The sequence below is a fragment of the Peromyscus californicus genome, unplaced genomic scaffold (genome assembly GCF_007827085.1).
Source record: "Peromyscus californicus insignis strain IS unplaced genomic scaffold, ASM782708v3 Scaffold_4__1_contigs__length_199733344, whole genome shotgun sequence".
Lineage (NCBI taxonomy): Eukaryota > Metazoa > Chordata > Mammalia > Rodentia > Cricetidae > Peromyscus > Peromyscus californicus.
Window position 1 is genome coordinate 160420904 of NW_026294562.1, and position 23113 is coordinate 160444016.

Sequence of the window (23113 nt, forward strand, 5' to 3'; positions counted from 1 at the left end):
TGTGTGTGCATCTCCCTCTCCTCTGCAGCTCTGGTTTTATATACTGCTTGCTCTTTCCACTAAACATCTCTCATCTGATTTTCACTGACTTATGCCATTGGACCTGTCTCTTCCTCTTCCCCACAGCTTTATTAACTTATTTATTTCAACTGAGTCTGCTGTGTAGCCTAGACAGGCCTCAAACTCCTACTCCTCCTGTCTTAGGCTCCTGGGTTCTGGAATCACAGATGCACATCACCACCCACTTTCCTCTTCCTGTGCAGACGTATTCTGTTTCTATGAAAGGGATGCTCCATATGCCCATAGTGTTCATGGCAGCAGACACTTTACTGATGGACATAGGCTGTCTGTCATCTTTTAGTGTCTCAAAACAACAAAAGAACATACCAAACATACCACAATGGACACATTTATTTGAGCACATGGGAAAGTCCACCATGAAATAATCAGTAGATGTCAATTTTGTAATAGGACATTTCTCTCTCACCTGCCAGTTCCCAAATAACCAACTCAGAGGCTGAATATAATATAAATGTTCGGCCAATAGCTCAGGCTTGTTACTAACTAACTCTTACATTTTAAGTTAACCCATATTTCTTTTTTTTTTGCCACATGGAGGGACCTTTATTAGCACAGCACACTCATCTCCTGCTCCTTCTGTGTCTGACTGGCGACTCCTGACTCTGCCCTTCTCCTTCCCATCATCCTTAGTTTGGTCATCCACCTATACTTCCTGCCTAGCTCCTGGCCAATCAGTGTTTTATTAAACTAATTTATTAAACTAAGTGACAAATATTTACAGTTACAAGAGGATTATTCCACAGCATTTCCCCCTTTTTGTCTAATTTAAAAAGGTTTTAACTTTAATATAGTAAGATTATATACAACAGAAAGAGTTATCAAGTAAGAATTACAGGTACAATATCCAGTCTATTTGTTTTTGACAAAATCAGAGAAAACATTTAATTATCCATCCTACCTTGGTGAGTCCAAAGTTTTATATCTAATTTACCCTTTTATCATAACTAAGAAAAAATAACTATGAGTATCTAGTTTTCAACTCCATCAAAGACTCCAGAAGGGTGAAATGTTACCTAATAACAGGGACATCAGGCTGCCTGAAGAGTCACCCAAAGTTTCTCTGCAACATTGGAGCATCCATCTTTGGCCTGCAGGCCCAGCATATTTGACAAACTTTCCTGTGAAACAGGGAATTTTGAAGGACTGTCCTACCTTGTCTTGGCAAAGTTTGGTGGTCACTGTTTTGGCATCCTGCTGGTTCAGTTTAGACAGTAACTGTCAGCAATTGAGACAAGAGCAGTTTCTTTGTTCATATGTAGCTAGCTTTTGCCATAAAGAAAAAAAATCCATATAGAGTTTCTTTGATGTCCATCGTCTTCTCTGGAATACATTGGTGCTACCAGGAGCAGACGTGGCTCACTGTCATGAAAAGTCTAGGTTATTAAAACATTTTAAATGCCATATTCTTTAGGTCTTTGAAGCGTTTGAAGATTATCTATCTATCTAAAATATATCTCTGTATACCTAGAAAACCTAACTAACAAGACTATACATTTTACTATTATAGATGACTATTAATTTGTACTTCTTAATTATACATTCCATTTTAAATGAGTTGCATAAACATAATATCTTAAACAAGAGTAGAAATATACATATAACAAAATTAACTTTAAATTTGTATCAATAAACTAAAATCCATACCAATGTAAAATATTTTGAGATTAACAGGTTTTTTTGTATTAAAGTAGATTCAATAATCTACCCTTTTATCTTTATTTCTATAGCTCCCTCTTTTTCTTTTCAGAACAAGATCCTTGAATCTAATCTCCTTTGTTTAGCATTTTTCCTCACTGTTATCCATGACAACTTGTAACCAACCTCCTTAAAATGATGATAAATATCCATAACCCATTTTTTTTAATGTGAACATAGTTTTCTAGACTACTTCCTGTTGATTGGGGACTCTGGTAATCATTGAGCGGCCCTGAGAAAATTTAGGATTATGGTCAAGTCCTGACTGGAGAATTCTATGAATCTGGATCATCTCAGTCAGCCAGAAGCCATTCTGGATGCAGAACTCAGAGGAAACTGACAGAGGCACTCTGAAATGTTGGATCATCTGGGCCATCTGTTCCCACTGGAGATTTTTTCAGAGGGTCTTCCTCAATTAAACCTGATTTTTCTTTTTTCTTTTTTTTTCCAGTTTTTTGAGACAGGATTTCTCTGTGTAGTTTTGGTGCCTGTCCTGGATCTCACTCTGTAGACCAGGCTGGCCTTGAACTCACAGAAATCTGCCTGGCTCTGCCTCCCGAGTGCTGGGATTAAAGCATGCACCACTGTTGCCTGGCAAACCTGATTTTTCTTAACCCAGAATTAAGCCACAGTCTCTCATTTCCTGTGGAAATAAAAGCAGAATCTCTTTCCCAAAATAACATATCTTTTGACTTAAAATTTGAAGTCAACATATTTTAAAAATATATAGGTTGGTTTAATCTAGCAGCTTTCATAATCAAATGTCTCTTAGCAGTTATCATTTGTTCATTAGTAGACTAAAAATTTAAAGACAGCACAATACCATACAGTATCTAGATTCTCTGTGTATTTTCCATCTTTACATGGCTTACTATATTGTTTATTACTCTATTCCTTAAGTCTATTAAGGACTTTTTCTACCCTTTTTCTTTTCTCTCCCAAGCCTACATATATTTTTTAACACAATGTAAACCATATAGAGGTTTTATTTTCACTGAATCTGTCTTTACTGCATATCCCTATCTTTTTCTGACCACATGAGCCTTTAAACTGCTAACTAGCTCTTACATTTTAAATTAATCTATATTTCTATTTATGCTTTGCCACGTGGCTGTACCTTTATTAGCATGACACATTCATCTCCTGCTCCCTTTGCATCTGGCTGGTGACTCCTGACTCTGCCCCTCTCTTTCCCATCATCCTTAGTTTGGTCACCCACCTATACTTCCTGCCTGGCTACCAGCCAATCAGCATTTTATTAAACCAATTCGATTAACAAACCTTTACAGTGTACAAGAGGGTTATTCCAGGGCACAATCTATCAGGTTAGATAGGATAGGAATGCACCCCTACTCACCCTTCATTTGTGGTTGTTATTGTTAAGTTGTCATTGCTAGTGTGTCCTTAGCTGGTCTAGCACTTGCTATGTAGCCCAGACTCTCAAACTCACAGTAATCCCCCTGTCTTGGTCTCCTGTGCCAGAATTGCAGAGATATACCACCACGACTAAGATTTTTCATTTGAAAACTACTAAATTGACACCTTGGCAAGAGATGTCTCTCAAGTTACCTTTTAAAAGGAATGTTCTGGGGGCTGGAGAGATGGCTCAGAGGTTAAGAGCACTGGCTGCTCCTCCAGAGGTCCTGAGTTCAATTCCTAGCAACCACATGGTGGCTCACAACCATCTGTAATGAGATCAGGTGCCCTCTCCTGGCCTGCAGGAATATATGCAGACAGAATACTGTATATATAATAAATAAATAAATCTTGAAAAAAAAAAAGGAATGTTCTGGCAGTTGTGTGGGAGAAAGGACCAAAGAGGGGAAGCCATAAAGCAAGGGACCACATAGGAAACCCCTAAGGAACACAGGTGAGAGCTGGTGACGACCTAGCAGTGACCTTGGATGTACATCCAAGTGGCAGGATATCGGATGTGATTCTTAGAGTGAAAAGGTTTAGCTGATGGGATCACTGTTAAATCACTGATGGGGTCACTGTTAGGTCACTGATGGGATCCCTGTTAGGTCACTGGGATCACTGTTAGGTCACTGATGGGATCACTGTTAGGTCACTGATGGGGTCACTGTTAGGTCACTGGGATCACTGTTAGGTCACTGGGATCACTGTTAGGTCACTGATGGGATCTTAGGCCTCTGATGGGATGTTAGGTCACTGATGGGATGTTAGGTCACTGATGGGATCACTGTTAGGTCAATTATGGGATCCCTCTTAGGTCACTGATGGGATCCCTGTTAGGTAACTGGGATCACTGTTAGGTCACTGGGATCACTGTCAGGTCACTGGGATCACTGTCAGGTCACTGGGATCACTGTTAGGTCACTGATGGGATGTTAGGTCACTGATGGGATCACTGTTAGGTCACTGATGGGATCACTGTTAGGTCACTGATGGGATCCTTGTTAGGTCACTGATGGGATCACTGTTAGATCACTGATGGGATCATTGTTAGGTCAATGATGGGATGTTAGGTCATTGATGGGATCACTGTTAGGTCACTGATGGAATCACTGTTAGGTCACTGATGGGATCACTGTTAGATCACTGATGGGATCACAGTTAGGTCACTGATGGGATATTAGGTCACTGGGATCACTGTTAGGTCACTGATGGGGTTAGGTCTCTGATGGGATGTTAGGTAACTGATGGGATGTTAGGTCACTGATGGGATCACTGTTAGGTCACTGATGGGATCCCTGTTAGGTCACTGATGGGATCACTGTTAGGTCACTGATGGGGTCATTGTTAGGTCACTGGGATCACTGTTAGGTCACTGATGGGATCAATGTTAAGACACTGATGGGATCCCTGTTAGGTCACTGATGGGATCCCTGTTAGGTCACTGATGGGATCCCTGTTAGGTCACTGATGGGATGTTAGGTCACTGGGATCACTGTTAGGTCACTGATGGGATCACTGTTAGGTCACTGATGGGATCATTGTTAGGTAACTGATGGGATCCCTGTTAGGTCACTGATGGGATCACTCTTAGGTCACTGATGGGATCACTGTTAGGTCACTGATGGGATCACTTTTAGGTCACTGATGGGATCCGTGTTAGGTCACTGATGTGATCACTGTTAGGTTACTGATGGGATCACTGTTATGTCACTGATGGGATCACTGTTACGTCACTGATGGGATCACTGTTAGGTCACTGATGGGGTCACTGTTAGGTCACTGATGGGATCACTGTTAGGTTACTGGGATCACTGTTAGGTCACTGATGGGATCTCTGTTACGTCACTGATGGGATCACTTTTAGGTCACTGATGGGATCCCTGTTAGGTCACTGATGGGATCACTGTTAGGTCACTGATGGTATCACTGTTAGGTCACTGATAGAATCATTGTTAGGTCACTGATGGGATCCCTGTTAGGTCACTGATGGGATCCCTGTTAGGTCACTGATGGGATCCCTGTTAGGTTACTGATGGGATCACTGTTAGGTCACTGATGGGATCCCTGTTAGGTCACTGATGGGATCCCTGTTTGGTCACTGATGGGATCACTGTTAAGTCACTGGGATCACTGTTAGGTCACTGATGGGATGTTAGGTCACTGGGATCACTGTTAGATCACTGATGGGATCACTGTTAAATCACTGATGGGATCGCTGTTAGGTCACTGATGGCATCCTTGTTAGGTCACTGATGGGATGTTAGGTCACTGGGATCACTGTTAGATCACTGAAGGGATCACTGTTAAATCACTGATGGGATCACTGTTAGGTCACTGATGGGATCCTTGTTAGGTCACTGATGGGATGTTAGGTCACTGGGATCACTGTTAGGTCACTGATGGGATGTTAGGTCTCTGATGGTATGTTAGGTCACTGATGGGATGTCAGGTCACTGATGGTATCACTGTTAGGTCACTGATGGGATCCCTGTTAGGTCACTGATGGGATCCCTGTTAGTTTACTGATGGGATCACTGTTAGGTGACTGATGGGATGCTTGTTAGGACACTGATGGGATCACTGTTAGGTTACTGATGGGATCCCTGTTAGGTCACTGATGGGGTCACTGTTAGGTCACTGATGGGGTCACTGTTAGGTCACTGATGGGATCACTGTTAGGTCACTGGGATCACTGTTAGGTCACTGATGGGATCACTGTTAGGTCACTGGGATCCCTGTTAAGTCACTGATGGGATCACTGTTAGGTCACTGATGGGATCCCTGTTAGGTCACTGATGGGATCCCTGTTAGGTCACTGATGGGATCACTGTTAGGTCACTGATGGGATCACTGTTAGGTCACTGATGGGATCACTGTTAGGTCACTGATGGGATCCCTGTTAGTTTACTGATGGGATCACTGTTAGGTCACTGATGGGATCCCTGTTAGGTCACTGATGGGATCACTGTTAGGTCACTGATGGGGTCACTGTTAGGTCACTGATGGGATCACTGTTAGGTCACTGGGATCACTGTTAGGTCACTGATGTGATCACTGTTAGGTCACTGATGGGATCCCTGTTAGGTCACTGATGGGATCCCTGTTAGGTCACTGGGATCACTGTTAGGTCACTGATGGGATCCCTGTTAGGTGACTGATGGGATCCCTGTTAGGTCACTGATGGGATCCCTGTTAGGTCACTGATGGGATCACTGTTAGGTCACTGGGATCCCTGTTAGGTCACTGATGGGATCACTGTTGGGTCACTGATGGGATCCTTGTTATGTCACTGATGGGATCACTGTTAGGTCACTGATGGGATCACTGTTAGGTCACTCGATCACTGTTAGGTCACTGATGGGATCCCTGTTAGGTCACTGGAATCACTGTTAGGTCACTGATGGGATCCCTGTTAGGTCACTGATGGGATCACTGTTAGGTCACTGATGGGATCACTGTTAGGTCACTGATGGGATCCCTGTTAGTTTACTGATGGGATCACTGTTAGGTCACTGATGGGATCCCTGTTAGTTTACTGATGGGATCACTGTTAGGTCACTGATGGGATCCCTGTTAGGTCACTGATGGGATCACTGTTAGGTCACTGATGGGGTCACTGTTAGGTCACTGATGGGATCACTGTTAGGTCACTGGGATCCCTGTTAGGTCACTGATGGGATCACTGTTAGGTCACTGATGGGATCACTGTTAGGTCACTGATGGGATCCCTGTTAGTTTACTGATGGGATCACTGTTAGGTCACTGATGGGATCCCTGTTAGTTTACTGATGGGATCACTGTTAGGTCACTGATGGGATCCCTGTTAGGTCACTGATGGGATCACTGTTAGGTCACTGATGGGGTCACTGTTAGGTCACTGATGGGATCACTGTTAGGTCACTGGGATCACTGTTAGGTCACTGATGTGATCACTGTTAGGTCACTGATGAGATCCCTGTTAGGTCACTGATGGGATCCCTGTTAGGTCACTGGGATCACTGTTAGGTAACTGATGGGATCCCTGTTAGGTCATAGATGGGATCCCTGTTAGGTCACTGATGGGATCCCTGTTAGGTCACTGATGGGATCACTGTTAGGTCACTGATGGTATCACTGTTAGGTCACTGATAGAATCATTGTTAGGTCACTGTTGGGATCCCTATTAGGTCTCTGATGGGATCCCTGTTAGGTCACTGATGGGATCCCTGTTAGGTTACTGATGGAATCCCTGTTAGGTCACTGGGATCACTGTTAGGTCACTGATGGGATGTTAGGTCACTGGGATCACTGTTAGATCACTGATGGGATCACTGTTAAATCACTGATGGGATCACTGTTAGGTCACTGATGGGATCCTTGTTAGGTCACTGATGGGATGTTAGGTCACTGGGATCACTGTTAGATCACTTATGGGATCACTGTTAAATCACTGATGGGATCCCTGTTAGGTCACTGGAATCACTGTTAGGTCACTGATGGGATCCCTGTTAGGTCACTGATGGGATCACTGTTAGGTCACTGGGATCACTGTTAGGTCACTGATGGGATCCCTGTTAGGTCACTGATGGGATCCCTGTTAGGTCACTGATGGGATCCCTGTTAGGTCACTGATGGGATCACTGTTAGGTCACTGGGATCCCTGTTAGGTCACTGATGGGATCACTGTTAGTTCACTGATGGGATCACTGTTAGGTCACTGATGGGATCCCTGTTAGTTTACTGATGGGATCACTGTTAGGTCACTGATGGGATCCCTGTTAGTTTACTGATGGGATCACTGTTAGGTCACTGATGGGATCCCTGTTAGGTCACTGATGGGATCACTGTTAGGTCACTGATGGGGTCACTGTTAGGTCACTGATGGGATCACTGTTAGGTCACTGGGATCACTGTTAGGTCACTGATGTGATCACTGTTAGGTCATTGATGGGATCCCTGTTAGGTCACTGATGGGATCCCTGTTAGGTCACTGGGATCACTGTTAGGTCACTGATGGGATCCCTGTTAGGTCACTGATGGGATCCCTGTTAGGTCACTGATGGGATCACTGTTAGGTCACTGGGATCCCTGTTAGGTCACTGATGGGATCACTGTTAGGTCACTGATGGGATCCTTGTTATGTCACTGATGGGATCACTGTTAGGTCACTGATGGGATCACTGTTAGGTCACTCGATCACTGTTAGGTCACTGATGGCATCCCTGTTAGGTCACTGGAATCACTGTTAGATCACTGATGGGATCCCTGTTAGGTCACTGATGGGATCACTGTTAGGTCACTGATGGTATCACTGTTAGGTCAGTGATAGAATCATTGTTAGGTCACTGTTGGGATCCCTATTAGGTCTCTGATGGGATCCCTGTTAGGTCACTGATGGGATCCCTGTTAGGTTACTGATGGGATCGCTGTTAGGTCACTGATGGAATCCTGTTTGGTCTCTGATGGGATCACTGTTAGGTCACTGGGATCACTGTTAGGTCACTGATGGGATGTTAGGTCACTGGGATCACTGTTAGATCACTGATGGGATCACTGTTAAATCACTGATGGGATCACTGTTAGGTCACTGATGGGATCCTTGTTAGGTCACTGATGGGATGTTAGGTCACTGGGATCACTGTTAGGTCACTGATGGGATGTTAGGTCTCTGATGGGATGTTAGGTCACTGATGGGATGTCAGGTCACTGATGGTATCACTGTTAGGTCACTGATGGGATCCCTGTTAGGTCACTGATGGGATCACTGTTAGGTCACTGATGGGTTCACTGTTAGGTCACTGATGGGATCACTGTTAGTTCACTGATGAGATGTTAGATCACTGGGATCACTGTTAGGTCACTGATGGGATCCCTGTTACATCATTGATGGGATCCCTGTTAGGTCACTGATGGGATCCCTGTTAGTTCACTGATGGGGTCACTGTTAGGTCACTGATGGGATCACTGTTAGGTCACTGATGGTATCCCTGTTAGTTTACTGATGGGATCACTGTTAGGTCACTGATGGGATCCTTGTTAGGTCACTGATGGGATCACTGTTAGGTCACTGATGGGATCCCTGTTAGGTCACTGATGGGGTCACTGTTACGTCACTGATGGGATCCCTGTTACGTCACTGGAATCACTGTTAGGTCTCTGATGGGATCCCTGTTAGGTCACTGATGGGATCACTGTTATGTCACTGATGGGGTCACTGTTAGGTCACTGATGGGATCACTGTTAGGTCACTGGGATCACTGTTAGGTCACTGATGTGATCACTGTTAGGTCACTGATGGGATCCCTGTTAGGTCACTGAGGGATCACTGTTAGGTCACTGATGGGATCACTGTTAGGTCACTGATGGGATCACTGTTAGGTCACTGATGGGATTACTGTTCGGTCACTGGGATCACTGTTAGGTCACTGATGGGGTCACTCTTAGGTCACTGATGGGATCCCTGTTAGGTCCCTGATGCGATCACTGTCAGATCCCTATTGGGATCAGTGTTAGGTCAAGAGAAGAGTGAAAGATGCCTCTTGGGATTGGAGCCCAAACATCTGGTAGCCATGTCTGTGTCATTGAGGGGGATATCACTCCCAAGCTGAGGACCTGCAAGGCCGGTTTGTTGAATCCTGAAATCCCGTTGCTTCAGCAGATGATGCTTCCTGACCTACTTAGAGCAGCATGGCTGTGTGCAGCTTGTGACCTTTAGCTCTTGGATGACCAGGCTTCTTTCTTCCTTCCTTCTTTTCCTTTCTCCTCTCCTTCCCTCCCTCCCTCCTCTCCAGAAAGGGTCTCACTACGTAGCTCAGACTGGCCTAGAACTCCTGATCCTCCTGCCTCATCTTCCTGAGCTCTCAGATGACAGACCTGCACTGCTGCATTTGGCTCTGAGTCTGTGGTCTGTCTGTCATTGCTGGATGCTGGGGAAAATAGTGAAGTCCTGTGTGGGACTTCTGTTATAGGACATCAGGCGGAGCTTCGGATTCTTATTGGCTGCTGCAGCCTATCAGGACACGTGAAGACCAGGAAAGAAGATAAGATCAGCCATCGTGGAGGACAGACAGCTCTTCAAGGGTGTCAGTACTCTCCAGGCTGCTTTTCTGCACACCCCTCCAGCTCTCGAGGTTGAGCAGTCAGCCTGGCCCCTGGCCCAGCCTTCCGGCCTCCTCGTGCCCCTCAGTGCAGGAAAGCCTGTTCTCACAGGATCTGAGGTCTAGCTAGTCTCCTGACCTGGACACTTTTCCTGGCTAGGCCCTCCCCTCCCACTTGAGCACCCCCTTCCCAGACCACATTATATAGTTCTTATTGCCATCCTCTTTATCTGTTTGTCCCCTCGCTCAAGGCCTGGCTTGCTCACTCATGTCTCCAGCACTCAAAATGGCTCCTCTTGCAGAAGGAAGGCCCAGTGCGTCTGATGAGTGGGCAACCATGGCGGGATAGTGAGACACTGTGGCTATTTCCCTGCTCCGGTGAGCACGGCTTCACCTAAGTTGTCACTGAGTGGAGAGGTCAGATGCAGCACTCCCAGGATGCAGCCGGAAAGCAGCCTCCCCATTGCATGCAGGACCATCACTGAAGGTTCCCTTTTGGCACCTGGATTCTGTGTTAGCAACTTTACTTGACACCATGACTGACCAAATCACTGAAACACCTTGAGGGGGACAGGCTTACTTCGACTCATGGATTCTGTCCATCATGGTGGGAAAGGCTCCATGGTTGTGGGAACCGGTGGTGGAAGCTTCTCCATCATGGTGAGGACTGGGAAGTAGAGACACCAGAGGCATATGCCACCTCCCAGGTCCCACCTCCCAAAGGCTCCACTATCTCTTCAAACAGCGTCACCAGCTGGGGTCCAAGTTCAAATACATCAGCCTGGGCAGAGCAGGCATTTTACATATTATAGCAGTGACCCCGGGACCTCAGTACCAAGGTTGTCTATCCTTTGACCTATCTGTGACTTGGATTTGGATAACAAAAATGGGAATAAAGGACAAAGTAAACAGTGCAAGTTCTGGGTCACTTCTGCCTGTTCATCTGTGGGAAAGCACTTGTGGACTAGCCCGGGGTTCTCTGTCACTGGATTGATCTGGGTGCCTGGTACAGGCATGGGTGCTGGAATTTTGTTTTCCCTGAGGATAAATGTCCTTCCATAAGAGCCAACCTTACCTCACCTCCACACTGACACAAGGCACTGACTTGTCCCAAGGATAGACATGGACCAGTGGAATATCTCATCTGTCTATCTGTAAGACAGTATCATGCTATTTTGCCCAGGCTGACTTTGAACTCCTGGGCTCAAGCCATCCTCCTGCCTCAGCCTCCTAAGTGGGAGATGTGCATCTGCCCCATCCTATACAAGAGACTTGAGCATCTGGAAAGTTTGCTGTCTTCAGGGGAAGTAATCTTGGAGTCAGACCCTCTTGAATACCAAAAAAACAACCATACTTGCTGCATGGGGGCATACAGATACATACATATACATATTTGCATTCATGTACAGATATATGGTTATATGTGCACATATATGTACACACACATACAAACAAGAACACTCATTTCTGGTCTCACAGCAACTCTACTATGTAAATGGACTGTCATCCCCATTCTACAGGTAAGAAACTGAGGTCGGAGAACATGAGCTCGCCTGTCCAAGGTTACGAAGCTACTAGGGTTCCAGACTACATGGCTCCAGGGCCCATCCTTTCCAGCCCTGAAGTCTCAGTCTTTTAGATCAGCTATAGCTTCGGCAGCTTGGCAAAGCCCCCAGAGCAATGGTAACCAAGCCTTGAGGCCGGCTGCTCTGACTCCAAAACCTGTACGTGGTTTGCGTGAGAATGTTCCCCATGGGCTCAAAGGTTTCAATACTTTGTTCCCAGTTGGTGGAACTGTTTGGGAAGATTTGAGAGGCATGGCCTTGTTGGAGGAGGTCTGTTGTTGGGGTGGACAAACAGTCTTGTTGAATTGTCCAGGCTGGCCTCAAACTTGGGATTCTCTGGCCTCAGACTCCCTTGTAGATGAGATTAGATAAATGCAGACCCCAGATCACACCACCTTCTGTTCTTAGGGCTGGTGAGATGGCTCAGTTGGTAGAGATGCTTGCTGCCAAGACCCCCGAGACTCGCACAGCAGAATGAAGAGAACCAAGGAGGCTATGTGGAAACATTTAGGGTCTGAGGGATGGCTCAGCAGGCGACGGACAGGGACAGGAGTGATCCGAGAGAACTGACTCTAGCAGGTTGACCTCTGACCTCCACATGCACACTCTGGCATGCATCCCCCGCGTCCTAAATAGGAATAAAGCCCCTTGACACTCTGCAGGCTGGAGGTGGGCTCCTTGGCTGAGTGCTTTTAAAGTTTTCAGTTCTAGTCCCAGCAACGCAAAAAAGTAACGAAAACCTGCAGACAGGCGGGCGGGCGGGCGGGCAGGCACAGAGAAGCTCATGTCCAGCAGGGCTTCCTGCAGGGAGCATGTGTACACTGCACAGGGTGGGACCTGTCATGGAGCTGGGAGGATTCTTGGTCTTATCAGACCAGAAGCTTGTTTAAAAAAAAAAGAAGAAGCAGGTGAGTCTGACCCGGGAATCAGTAAGAACCCCACCCCACCCCCCAATCTGGGTTGTTCCTTCTCCGCCAGCACCTCCCCTGCCCTTCCTGCTTGTCCAGGCTCACCACCTGGAGCAGGACACCTGCTCACTGGACAGGAGCAGACCAGGAACACAGGAACAGAATCCAAGCTTGTCCCGGGCCAGCTGACAGGGTGCAGAAGGAACCGAGGAATCCCAAGGTCATGGGAGCTATGATGCTTGACCTCTGTCCCCGAGTTGAGAATCTTTGTAACCGCTCTGGCCCTGTGGTCCCCCTGCACAGGCAACAGTGGGGAGAGAAGGAGGCAGAATTTGGGGGCGGGAGTGTGTGCTTCTGGCCCAGATATTTTCTTGACAGGAAGTCTGTGGCATTCATTCAACTCCAGAGCCATGACAGCTATAGGAAAGACAGAAGCAAGATGGAGGCAGAACGCAGTGTGGTGTCAATCAAAAGACACAGAGAAGGGAAGGAGAGATGGCTCAGTGGTTAAGAGCACTGGCTGTTCTTCCAAAGGACCCCGGTTCAATTCCCAGCACCCACATGGTGGCTCACAACTCCGGTCCCAGGGGATCTGACGCTCTCTTCTGGCCTCTGTGGCAATTACAGTCAAGTGCTACACAGGTAGATATTGAGGGGACACCAGCCCACTAGAACACGTGGCTCTGGTGGCCTTGCCCTTCTCCCCATTCCCTCTGCCTTGCTAAAACCCCTCAGATCACATTCCTAAAGCTAGCCACAAGGTCTGTCCCTTATGTGGCCACTTCCTCCTCCTGAGGCTGACTACCAAGGTCCAGCTATCAAAGTCCTGCAGCCCAGCAATCAAAAGCCCCCTTTGGCTCACCTAATTAAGATGCCTAATTAAAATTAAACCCCTCATCCTAACACAGGGTTTCCCCTTTTACCTTTACACACCGTCATTTTCCTGGGTGCCATGTCTGTCTCCTCTATTCAGAGGCGGTCCTTTATTCTCCTGGGACAAACACTCTGTCCCCTTCCCCTCCTCCCTTGTCCTCTATCTCCTGTCTTTGTGTCTTATTCCCTGCCCTCTGTCCCTCTGGGTAAATAAGTCTCCTTTGTGCTGAGAACTTGGTCTGGGGGTCCTGAGCCAATACCAATTGAAGAAGACCCACACACACACACACACAGCAGGGGGCTCCCTTCCAGACCCTGGATAGGGCACAAACCACACCCAAACACCTGTTTCCACAGAGAGATCCTTTATTAAGTGGGAAGAAAAGTTAAAGCGGCTGCTTTCTGACTCAGACAGAAAACAGCGCAAATGACCTTGCAGGTGTCACTTAAAGAGGAGGGAAAGGGGAGGTCTGTGTTAGAATAGACTAGCAGTTGATGGTTTATTTTGATTGGGCGTGTTAATTAGGTGAACCAAAGGGAGCTTTTGATTGCTGGACTTCTATACTTTGGCGAACCTTGGCGGCTAGCTTCAGGAATGTAATCTAACAGTTTTAACAAGGCAGAGGGAATGGGGGAGAAGGGCAAGGCTGCCAGAGCCACATGCTCGCTCGAGTGGGCTAGAGTCCCTTCACTGATCTCTTACAGATACCACAGACAAAAATGTCCATACACATAAAATAATACTTTTTCAAAGAAACACAAAGAACCCACAGATGAATCTAGAAAGACATTATTAGACCTTTCCCAAGACAGGGGAGCATGAAGGCATTTGAAAAATAGTGGTGTTCAAAAGCTGCCATGGTGAGTGAGGCATGGTGGAGCAGGAGTTCGTGATGCTCCTCAGGTACATTGAGTTCAAGGTCGGTCTGGGCTGGGTTTCTCCTTTCCCTCAGCTGAATGACTTTCAGGGAAATCTGAGAAAGCTAGTGATGGCATTGGTTCCCAAAGCTCATAGAGGACACCCTGGGGACAAGAGGTGACTGGGGAAAGCCTAGAGCGCTGGACGAGACAGGATGTTGGGAGCGTTGTTGAGCCTGATTCCCCAGACTGTCCATGTGGAGCCAGTGCCTCAGGCTTTCTCAGGGCTGTCTGGACTTCCCTGGATTGAGAGTCAATTGCCTCAGATGGTCTGAAGCGTACCCGCTGCCCTTGGAACACCAAGGGATGCAAAACTGGGGCCTTCTGCTCAGACTGGAGCACAGTGCTGAAGGAACAGGGAATCGGTGTAGGGAGGGGTGACGGGGTGGTGAGGGGTGTCAGGGGTGGGGAAGGGCAACTGTGACAAAGAAGGGGATCAGAGGGTGCTGCTTACCTGGAACACAGATGGAAAGGAGGCTCAGGGCCCTGATGGCGTGGTTCTGTTGACGGAGGCTTGCCTAGCGTGCAGGAGGCCCTGGATTCTACCCCCAGCATCAGGTTCACTTGGCAGGCTAACACACATCTGTAACCTCAGCAGCTAAAAAGCAGAGACTGGAAGATCAGAGCTTGCTGTGGAGTGGTTTCCTCCAAGATTAAAACCTTCCACTTCCGAGGGATACTTCTTAAGACATAGAAAGTGAAAGGGAAGTGAAAATGAGGGTATTTAGGACAGGATGCTTACCAGGAAGTGAAACAAAGGATGTTCTAAAGAGGTCAAACAATGCAGGGAAGCTGCTTAAGACAGGAAGTAAACAGCTCAAAATAGCTTCAGGAAGTCCCTAAAACTGACCAGATTCATTAGGCGCTTCCCTACCCAAGAGTATTATAAGCAGTTATGACTGCTTCCTTGAGAGCCCATCTTAGACAAGCCAGGCTGAAAAGAAGGCTCTGAGACAAGCTGAACTGCTGAGAAGAGGCTCAGATCAAACATCCTGAAGAAGCAGAGAGCAGATGTGGTGGTCTGAAAGGAATGGCTCCCATAGGCTCATGTATTTAAATGTTTACTCATCGGGGAGTGGCATTATTTGAGAAGGATGAGGAGGTGTGGCCTTGTTGCAGTTGATGTGTCTTTGCTGGAGGAAGTGTGTCTCTGGGGGTGGGCTTAGAAGTTCCAAAAGTCAGGCCCAGTTTTTCTCTCTGCTTGTGGATCAGGATGTCTTTCTCTGCTACTTCTCCAGTACCATGCCTACTTGTGCCAAGCAACCCCCATGGTGACAATGGACTCACCCTCTGAACTGTAAGCCAGCCCCAATTAAATGCTTTCTTTTATAAGAGTTGCCTTGGTCATGGTGTCTCTTCACAGCAATAGAACAGTGACTAAGGTACCAGCCAAGCTACCAACTGAGTCACCAGAAAGGACACTCTCCAACCTGCTGAGTGGCCTGCAGGCTGTGCAGTACGCTCCAGGTTCCCAGCCTTTGTGAGCTGTCACCCCTGCTGGGATGGGCTTTGGTGATGCAGCTGTCTGTGAGTCATTTCTGCTCCTGTAAGTGACCCCAACGAAACTCATTGGGTCACCAAGTTGAATTTGATCTGTCATTGGGTCCCTATTTGGGGTGAATAGATGTTTGATCACACCTCCCCAGGAATAGTGTCACACAATGTAAGTGCAGGACCATGGTTTGTTACACAACACCCCTTCCCTGCTTTAAAAAATAAGTAAAAGTGCCACGCCTTTAATCCCAACACTTGGGGGGCAGAGGCAGGCAGATCTCTAAGTTTGAGCCTAGTCTGGTCTACAGAGCCAGTTCCAGTACAGGCAGGACTACACAGAGAAACCTTGTCTTGGAAAAAAAACCAAACCAAACCAAAAACAAAAAGGAAAGAGAAAGAAAAAAAAAGAATGAAGGAAGAAAAGAAAGAAAATGAACTAGAACTTGGATTTCTGAGACCCACCCATGAGTTGTAGTTGACAACGTCCTGGGAAAGCAGAGAAGGCTGGGTTCATCTGAGGAAAGCCCACAGGAAGGCAGGGGTGGTACAGGCCTGTAGCCCCAGCACGTGGCCACTGAGCAGGAGAGTCAGCCTGTCCTCTGAAAAGTGGGAGAGGGGCATGGAGGAGCTAACTGATGGCTGTTCATGTTTGTGACCTTCCCCTGGAAGGACTGCCGAAAGCCCTCTTGTGCTGGTTAGTTTTGTGTCAGCTTGACACAAGCTAGAGTCATTTGGGAAGAGGGAAATGAGAAAATGCCTCCATCAGACTGACCTGTAGGCCAGTCTGTAATGTATTTTCTCAATTAATAATGTGGAAGTGACCAGCCCCCTGCGGAGGGTGCCGCCCCTGGGCTGGTGGTCCTGGGTGGTATAATTAAGCTTACTGAATAAGCTATGGGGACAAGCCAGTAAGCAGCATTCCTCCATGGTTTCTGCTTCAGTTCCTGTCTCAAGGTTCCTGCCTCGAGCTCCAGGCCTGACTTCCTTCAATGATGGACAGTTACCTGGAAATGTGAGATGAAATAAACCATTTTCTCCCCAAGCTGCTTCTAGTCATGGTGTTTGAGCATATCAATAGAAACCCTAAGTAAGACACCCCAAATCAGAGAAGTATCAACCCCCACATACGCATACACACACCATTCTGGGGCAATCTGACAGGTTAACAGCATCCAGGCACAGAGCATGGGTGGGAGGCAGATTCTTCGACAATGAGACTGCCTGAACAACCCTAAACACAGCCGTCCACACTGAGACCCATGGATACTGGGCAGTCAGAGGCTAGCAAGGTTCCTGGTCACATGGGAATGATCCGTCTTCCTGAGATTAAGCAAACAAAGAAATGAGTTGATTCAGGCAGGCAGAGCTGGCAGACACGCTTGCTGTCGCTCTATCTGGAGGACGCTTCTGAAGCTTCGGAATCCTTGGGAACTCTGATCATGCAGACGGTGGAAGGAAGAGGTGGCTGAGGAAAGGAGAAGGTGAGAGCAGGCGGCAGAGAGACGAGGGATAGGAAACGTGCCGTGTGGAGCATCCTGGGAACACAGGTGTGATGGCTGGAGCTCCAGCTTCATTTTGGATGAATGAGGGCTGTCCTAGGATTTGTCAAGGAACTTTGGAAATCATCTGATTCAAGAGACAGGGTCTTGTGATGTAGCCCAGGCTGCCTCTGAACTCTGGATCCTCCTGCCTCCACTCCTGAGTGCTGGGATTACAGGTGTGTTGCCATAATGCTTCACGTCTACTCCCTCCCTAGGCATCTGGACACCCCAACCCAGGGTAACATCTCTGACCCCCACCTAGTTACACCTCTACTTCCGAGACACCTGCCCCTGTGGCCCTGGGCTCTTGGCTGGACCAGCACTGAAGGGCACAACAGGTTCACCCCTGCCCCCTTGCTGTGTGGGGTGCTACTGTTTTGACTTCAGAGCTCCTGGCTGCTGTGTCTAACTGCCACGGTCCATCCGGTTCCTATACCATGGCATAAGTGGTGCCGGGTCCCAATTCTGCCCAATGACAGCAGCTAGGCTGCCGCCGAACACAGCGATGGATCTAACTTTGTGCTGCTTTTGGAACTTGAATCACATCCACCCAACGCCAGGGAAGAGTCCTGGGGGATCCAGAAGGCAGTGTGGCTGTCAGCTCTGCTCAGCATGAGGCCGAGGGTTTCCTCTGTAAATTCCATGAACCCGAAAAGCCATGTCTCGCCGCCACCGTAGGTGGCACAGCAGCAGGGAGGGGGCACGAGGGGACAGGCAGAAATCAAGAGGCTGTCCTGCTCCTCCAGGCTTGCTTGCCAATAAGCTTCCATTTTGCAGTTAGTCTAAATCCTCATGACTATTTACAGAAAATCATAACACAAAACAACACCTAGTAGCAAGCATCTGCACATCTCTTCCTTAGTTCTCCTGTACTGTGGTTTGAATCGGAAATGCCCCCTACAGGTCCTGTTTTGAATGCTCAGTCCCTAGCAAGCTGAGGACTAGTTTGAAAGCTATGGAGACTTCAGAAGGTCAGGCCTGGCTGGAACTAAGTAGGTTACTAGGGGAAGGCTTTTGGAAGTTTTACCCATCCCCCATCCTCCCCCCCACACACACACACATACAAACCTGGTTCCTGCTTCCTGGTCTGAGGGCAGTGAAGGCCTGGAACATGCCTCAGTGAGGACAGAGTCCCTGCCTAGAATCCCCCAGTGACGGGCTGGGGTAGAGCACTTGCTTAGATTACATTAGTGAGGGACTGAGGGTATAGCCAGCATTCAAATGGCTTAGAATCCATCTTTAATATTAGAAAAGGAAAAAAAGAAAGGGAGGGAGAAAGATAAAGAGGAAGGATAGAAAAGAGGGCGACATGTTCTTATTGTCCTTGTTTTCCCACATGTGTATTTTTGAGGACTTTCTTTTTTAATGTGTGCAAGTGTCTTGTCTGCATATAGGCATATACAGCATGTGTGTTCAGTGTCTATGGAGGTCAGAAGAGGGTGTCAGGTCTCACGAAACTGGAGTTACAGTGTGAGCCACTGTGTAGTGCTGGGAACCGAACCCAGGTCCTCTGCAAGAGCAGCCAGTGTTCTTAGCCACTGAGCCATCTCTCCAGCCCTCTGAAGGACTTGTTAGGATCTTCTAACTCGAAGCTGACTAAGCAGGTCAGAAGAGAGAAAACAAGGGGAGAAGAGGAGGAGGGGAAGGGATGCTGGAGAGCCTCACTTTCTGAGAGCAGCTACAGGAACCTTGACCTTGAGAGAGCCTCTCTGTCTGTCATCTGTAGCCCAGGCTAGCCTTGGGTCTATCCTCCTGCCTCGGGCCTGCAGAGTAGCTGGGATTCCAGGCCTGTGGCACCGCATCCAGCTCTCCCTCTAGGGGGCTGTCTGACAGGCTTGAGGGAAGGAATCACCAGGTTCCCTGACCCTGATGCTTAACGTCTTTGGCCTCACTGATCGCCCCAGACGCCCCAGACGTCCTGTGCTGTTAGGATTCCCAGGCTCACTAGCAGAAGGAAAGGAAAGTTCATAAAACTTAATCTGACCCAAAGTTCCCAGTGCAGAGATTTGGACTGCCGCCCACAGCTGCCTGGCTCTGTCCACCGTGAGACACAAGCTAGGAAAAGCCCGTCTGTCTCAGCTTCAAGGCCAAAGGGGACTTGTTGGGGTGGACAACGGGAGAGAGAGCACAAGAAGTCAGAAGACTGAAGATTCAGAGGAAGTGGGGAGCCTCATTCTGAGAATGAGATCGATCTAGACAGCCACAGAAGGCACCAGTCAGAAAACAGAAGAAGACCTGATAGGGATGGGGGGTGGGGGGACGAGGAGGGGGGCAGGAAGTAGGGACAGAAAAATCTGTGGAAGTCAGAATAGATCAGCTCTCCAGGGACAGGGCAGAGCTGCAGGCCCTCCTGCTTCAGTTTGAGAGGAAATACTGCTCAATTACTGACCTGCCTCTCTCTGGCCATGTGACCCATGTAACAGCTTCCCACCAACCAGGTTCCTTATAGTTTTTGACTCCCCCGCCCTTTTCTGTGGGGCCGCAGCAATTGCTGAAACTCCCTTGGCCTCTTGCGCCAGGAACTCCTGAGGAGCCCTCTGTCAGAAGCCAGGCAAGGCAAGCCACTTAGTATGTGCACTCAGGGGCGAGATGCTGGCGCTTGCAACTGAGGAACAGGTGTGGGGTGAGGAAGAGGCTGGAGGATGTCTGTCAGAACAAAAAAGTAATCATCAGACCCAGATGTTAGCAGGGCGGGCGCCGTGAGGAACCTTAGACCTGGGAATGAAGAAGGAATGGGGACCAGACTATGCGTTAGCAAGGGTTACCAACCAAATGGGAACAGAGTCACCTGGGAAGAAGTCCTAGTAGACCGCTAAAACACCAGGCCCAGGAGCTACTGCGCTCTCTGGGCTTCGGTGAATGTGTGTCTGAAATTTGGGGGGAAGAGGCCACAGAGCAAGGTGCTGGCTCAGCCTTCCTCCTCAGCTATCCTAGATCCCCCTTTTTGGTAGGATCCACAGCTCTGGACCAGAGGAGAACCAGGTGAAAGAGACCCTGTAGTCGGCCCAAGGAGGTAAGGTGCTGGGCGGGAGGGGAAGGGTTGGGCACCTGGAGCTGAGAACAAGCCCAGGGTTGGCAGGGCATGCCTTCTGGAAGTTTCTCCCCCCCCCCCCCCAAGACGCACTTTTCTGGTCTTTCCCAGTTTCTACGCCTGCCTTCTTCAGCCACCAAGCTTCGGCTCCTAGCCACAGCCAGCTGTGTGAAAGGGACCTGACCACAGCCACTTCCTACGATCTGTGAAGTTAAATAGGAAAGGGGCCCAGGAAAGCAGAGGGGAATTCCCGTGGGAAGTCGAGTTGGTCTCCCTCAGAGACACAGGATGACAAACGTAATAACTGCAGCTTAATACCCGCCCAAGGCTAAGTCAATAATTGTTCTGGGCAGCTCTGGCAGGTGGCTCGGGCGAGCGGTGATGAGGAGCAGACAGCTTTGACCTGGGAACCAGAGAGGATGTGAGCAGTCTGAAGCAGAGGAAGGAGGGTCTGGAGGCTGTGAGTGAAGGGGTAGGGAGTTCCTGGCCTTACTCCTTTTCCATCTTCCAGAATGACCCCAAACTGGCACAGCTCCTTGATCCTCACGGCCTACATCCTTATCTTTCTCACTGGGCTCCCTGCCAACCTGCTGGCCCTGCGGGCCTTCGTGAGCCGGGTCCGCCAGCCCCAGCCTGCTCCCGTGCACATCCTCCTGCTTAATCTGACCCTGGCGGACTTGCTCCTGTTGCTGCTGCTGCCCTTCCGGATCGTGGAAGCAGCGTCTAACTTTCGCTGGTACCTGCCAAAGATCGTGTGCGCGCTCACGGGCTTCGGCTTCTACAGCAGCATCTACTGCAGCACGTGGCTGCTGGCGGGCATCAGCATAGAACGCTACCTGGGAGTGGCCTTCCCGGTGCAGTACAAGCTCTCCCGGCGGCCTCTCTACGGAGTGATCGCTGCTCTGGTGGCCTGGATCATGTCCTTCGGCCACTGCACCATCGTCATCATCGTTCAGTACCTGAACTCAACCGAGCCGGTGGGCACTGGGAGCCAGATAACCTGCTATGAGAACTTCACCCAAGAGCAGCTGGATGTGGTGCTGCCAGTGCGTCTAGAGCTGTGCCTGGTTCTCTTCTTCGTGCCCATGGCGGTCACCATCTTCTGCTACTGGCGCTTCGTGTGGATCATGCTCACGCAGCCCCATGTAGGGGCTCAGAGGAGACGCCGGGCGGTAGGCCTGGCTGTGGTGACGCTTCTTAATTTTCTGGTGTGCTTCGGACCTTACAACGTGTCCCACTTGGTGGGGTTCTACTTGAGACAGAGCCCTCCATGGCGGGTGGAGGCTGTGGTGTTCAGCTCCCTCAATGCCAGCCTGGACCCTCTGCTCTTCTATTTCTCTTCCTCTGTGGTGCGCAGAGCTTTCGGGAAAAGTTTGCTACTGCTGCGCAATCCCGGCTCCTCGATGCTGGGCAGAGGAGCCAAAGAGACAGTGGAGGGGACCAGGATGGACAGGGGTGGGAGTCAAGCAGAGGGGGTGCCGAGCTCCGATTTCGTCACTGAGTAGAGAGTTCCCCGGATCTTCCCTAGCCTCTGGGTCACCCAGAAGTTGGGCTGGCTAGTAGAGCACCTGGAACTTGGTGAAAGATAAAAAATAAAAAAGAAGGACCTCCCCAACCCTCCCCGCTGCCCTCTCAGCTTGGCTAATAACTTGACTGAATTTTCCTGCTCCAGGATACAGAAGAAATGGTTACAGCCCTAAAACACAGTGGGGCCAGGGTCTCAGAAGCAAGGTGGCCAATAGGAGTGTGGTTTTAAAAGTAATATTCCTTCGAGCTTGGAATCACCACCCAGAGACAGTGGTCTGACTGACGAGGCCGCAAAGAAGTCAGTGAAAAAAGATTGGGGGAAAACCCTGAGAAGAAAAATCTCGGAGAGGCTCTAAGCCAGGGGAGGGGCTAGTGGGGAGGACAGGGCTCCGACCCCTGGTGAGCGTGGTCTTTCTGTATCTGTTTGAGCTGCCCCTCTGTAAGTGTGCTCTGCTGGTTTTCACATTTTGGCCTAGTCCCCACCGTTAAGCTGGGTTCGGGGTTGTCCATCTGTCCACCGTGTCACCCCACCCAGGCAAGGATGTGTCTTGGTACCGGTCAGTCTGACGTTGACCCTGACCTCCATGGGAGGAGAGAAAAACCAGTCTGCTTTGGCAGGTTGGAAATAAAGACTATGAAAGCCTGAAGCAAATGTTCACAGCTGTTGACACACATCTGTACAACCCAGGGAAGGAGGGATGGTGGACACAGTACCACAGCAGAGGGAGAAGGGGTACAGTAGAGACCCCCCAAACACTTTCAAATGAAGATACTGTGAGGTCACAGGGAGTGAGGGCTCTGATGGGATCCTGTGTAGCCTGGTGACTGGGGAGGTTGGACTTCCTGGATGTGGGTGAAGGCCACCTTGGGCAGCTGATCCATTAGGGAGCTTACAGTGAATTCCGTCCTCTTCAGAACCCCACAGTTCCCTTGAATCAAGCCTCTCTCCTTTGGAGTTCGGATCACAGCAGGCCTTTGCCTGCCC

General features: G+C 48.8%; 1 protein-coding gene across 1 annotated transcript; it reads left to right on the forward strand.

Moving 5' to 3' along the window:
- Positions 1–20108: 20108 nt before the first annotated feature.
- Positions 20109–22716, forward strand: Ffar2 (free fatty acid receptor 2). Its single transcript, XM_052761900.1, has 2 exons — positions 20109–20583; positions 21113–22716. The coding sequence occupies exon 2, from the start codon at positions 21114–21116 to the stop codon at positions 22104–22106; it is 993 nt and encodes a 330-aa protein (XP_052617860.1). The 5' UTR covers positions 20109–20583; position 21113; the 3' UTR covers positions 22107–22716.
- The last annotated feature ends 397 nt before the right edge of the window (positions 22717–23113 follow it).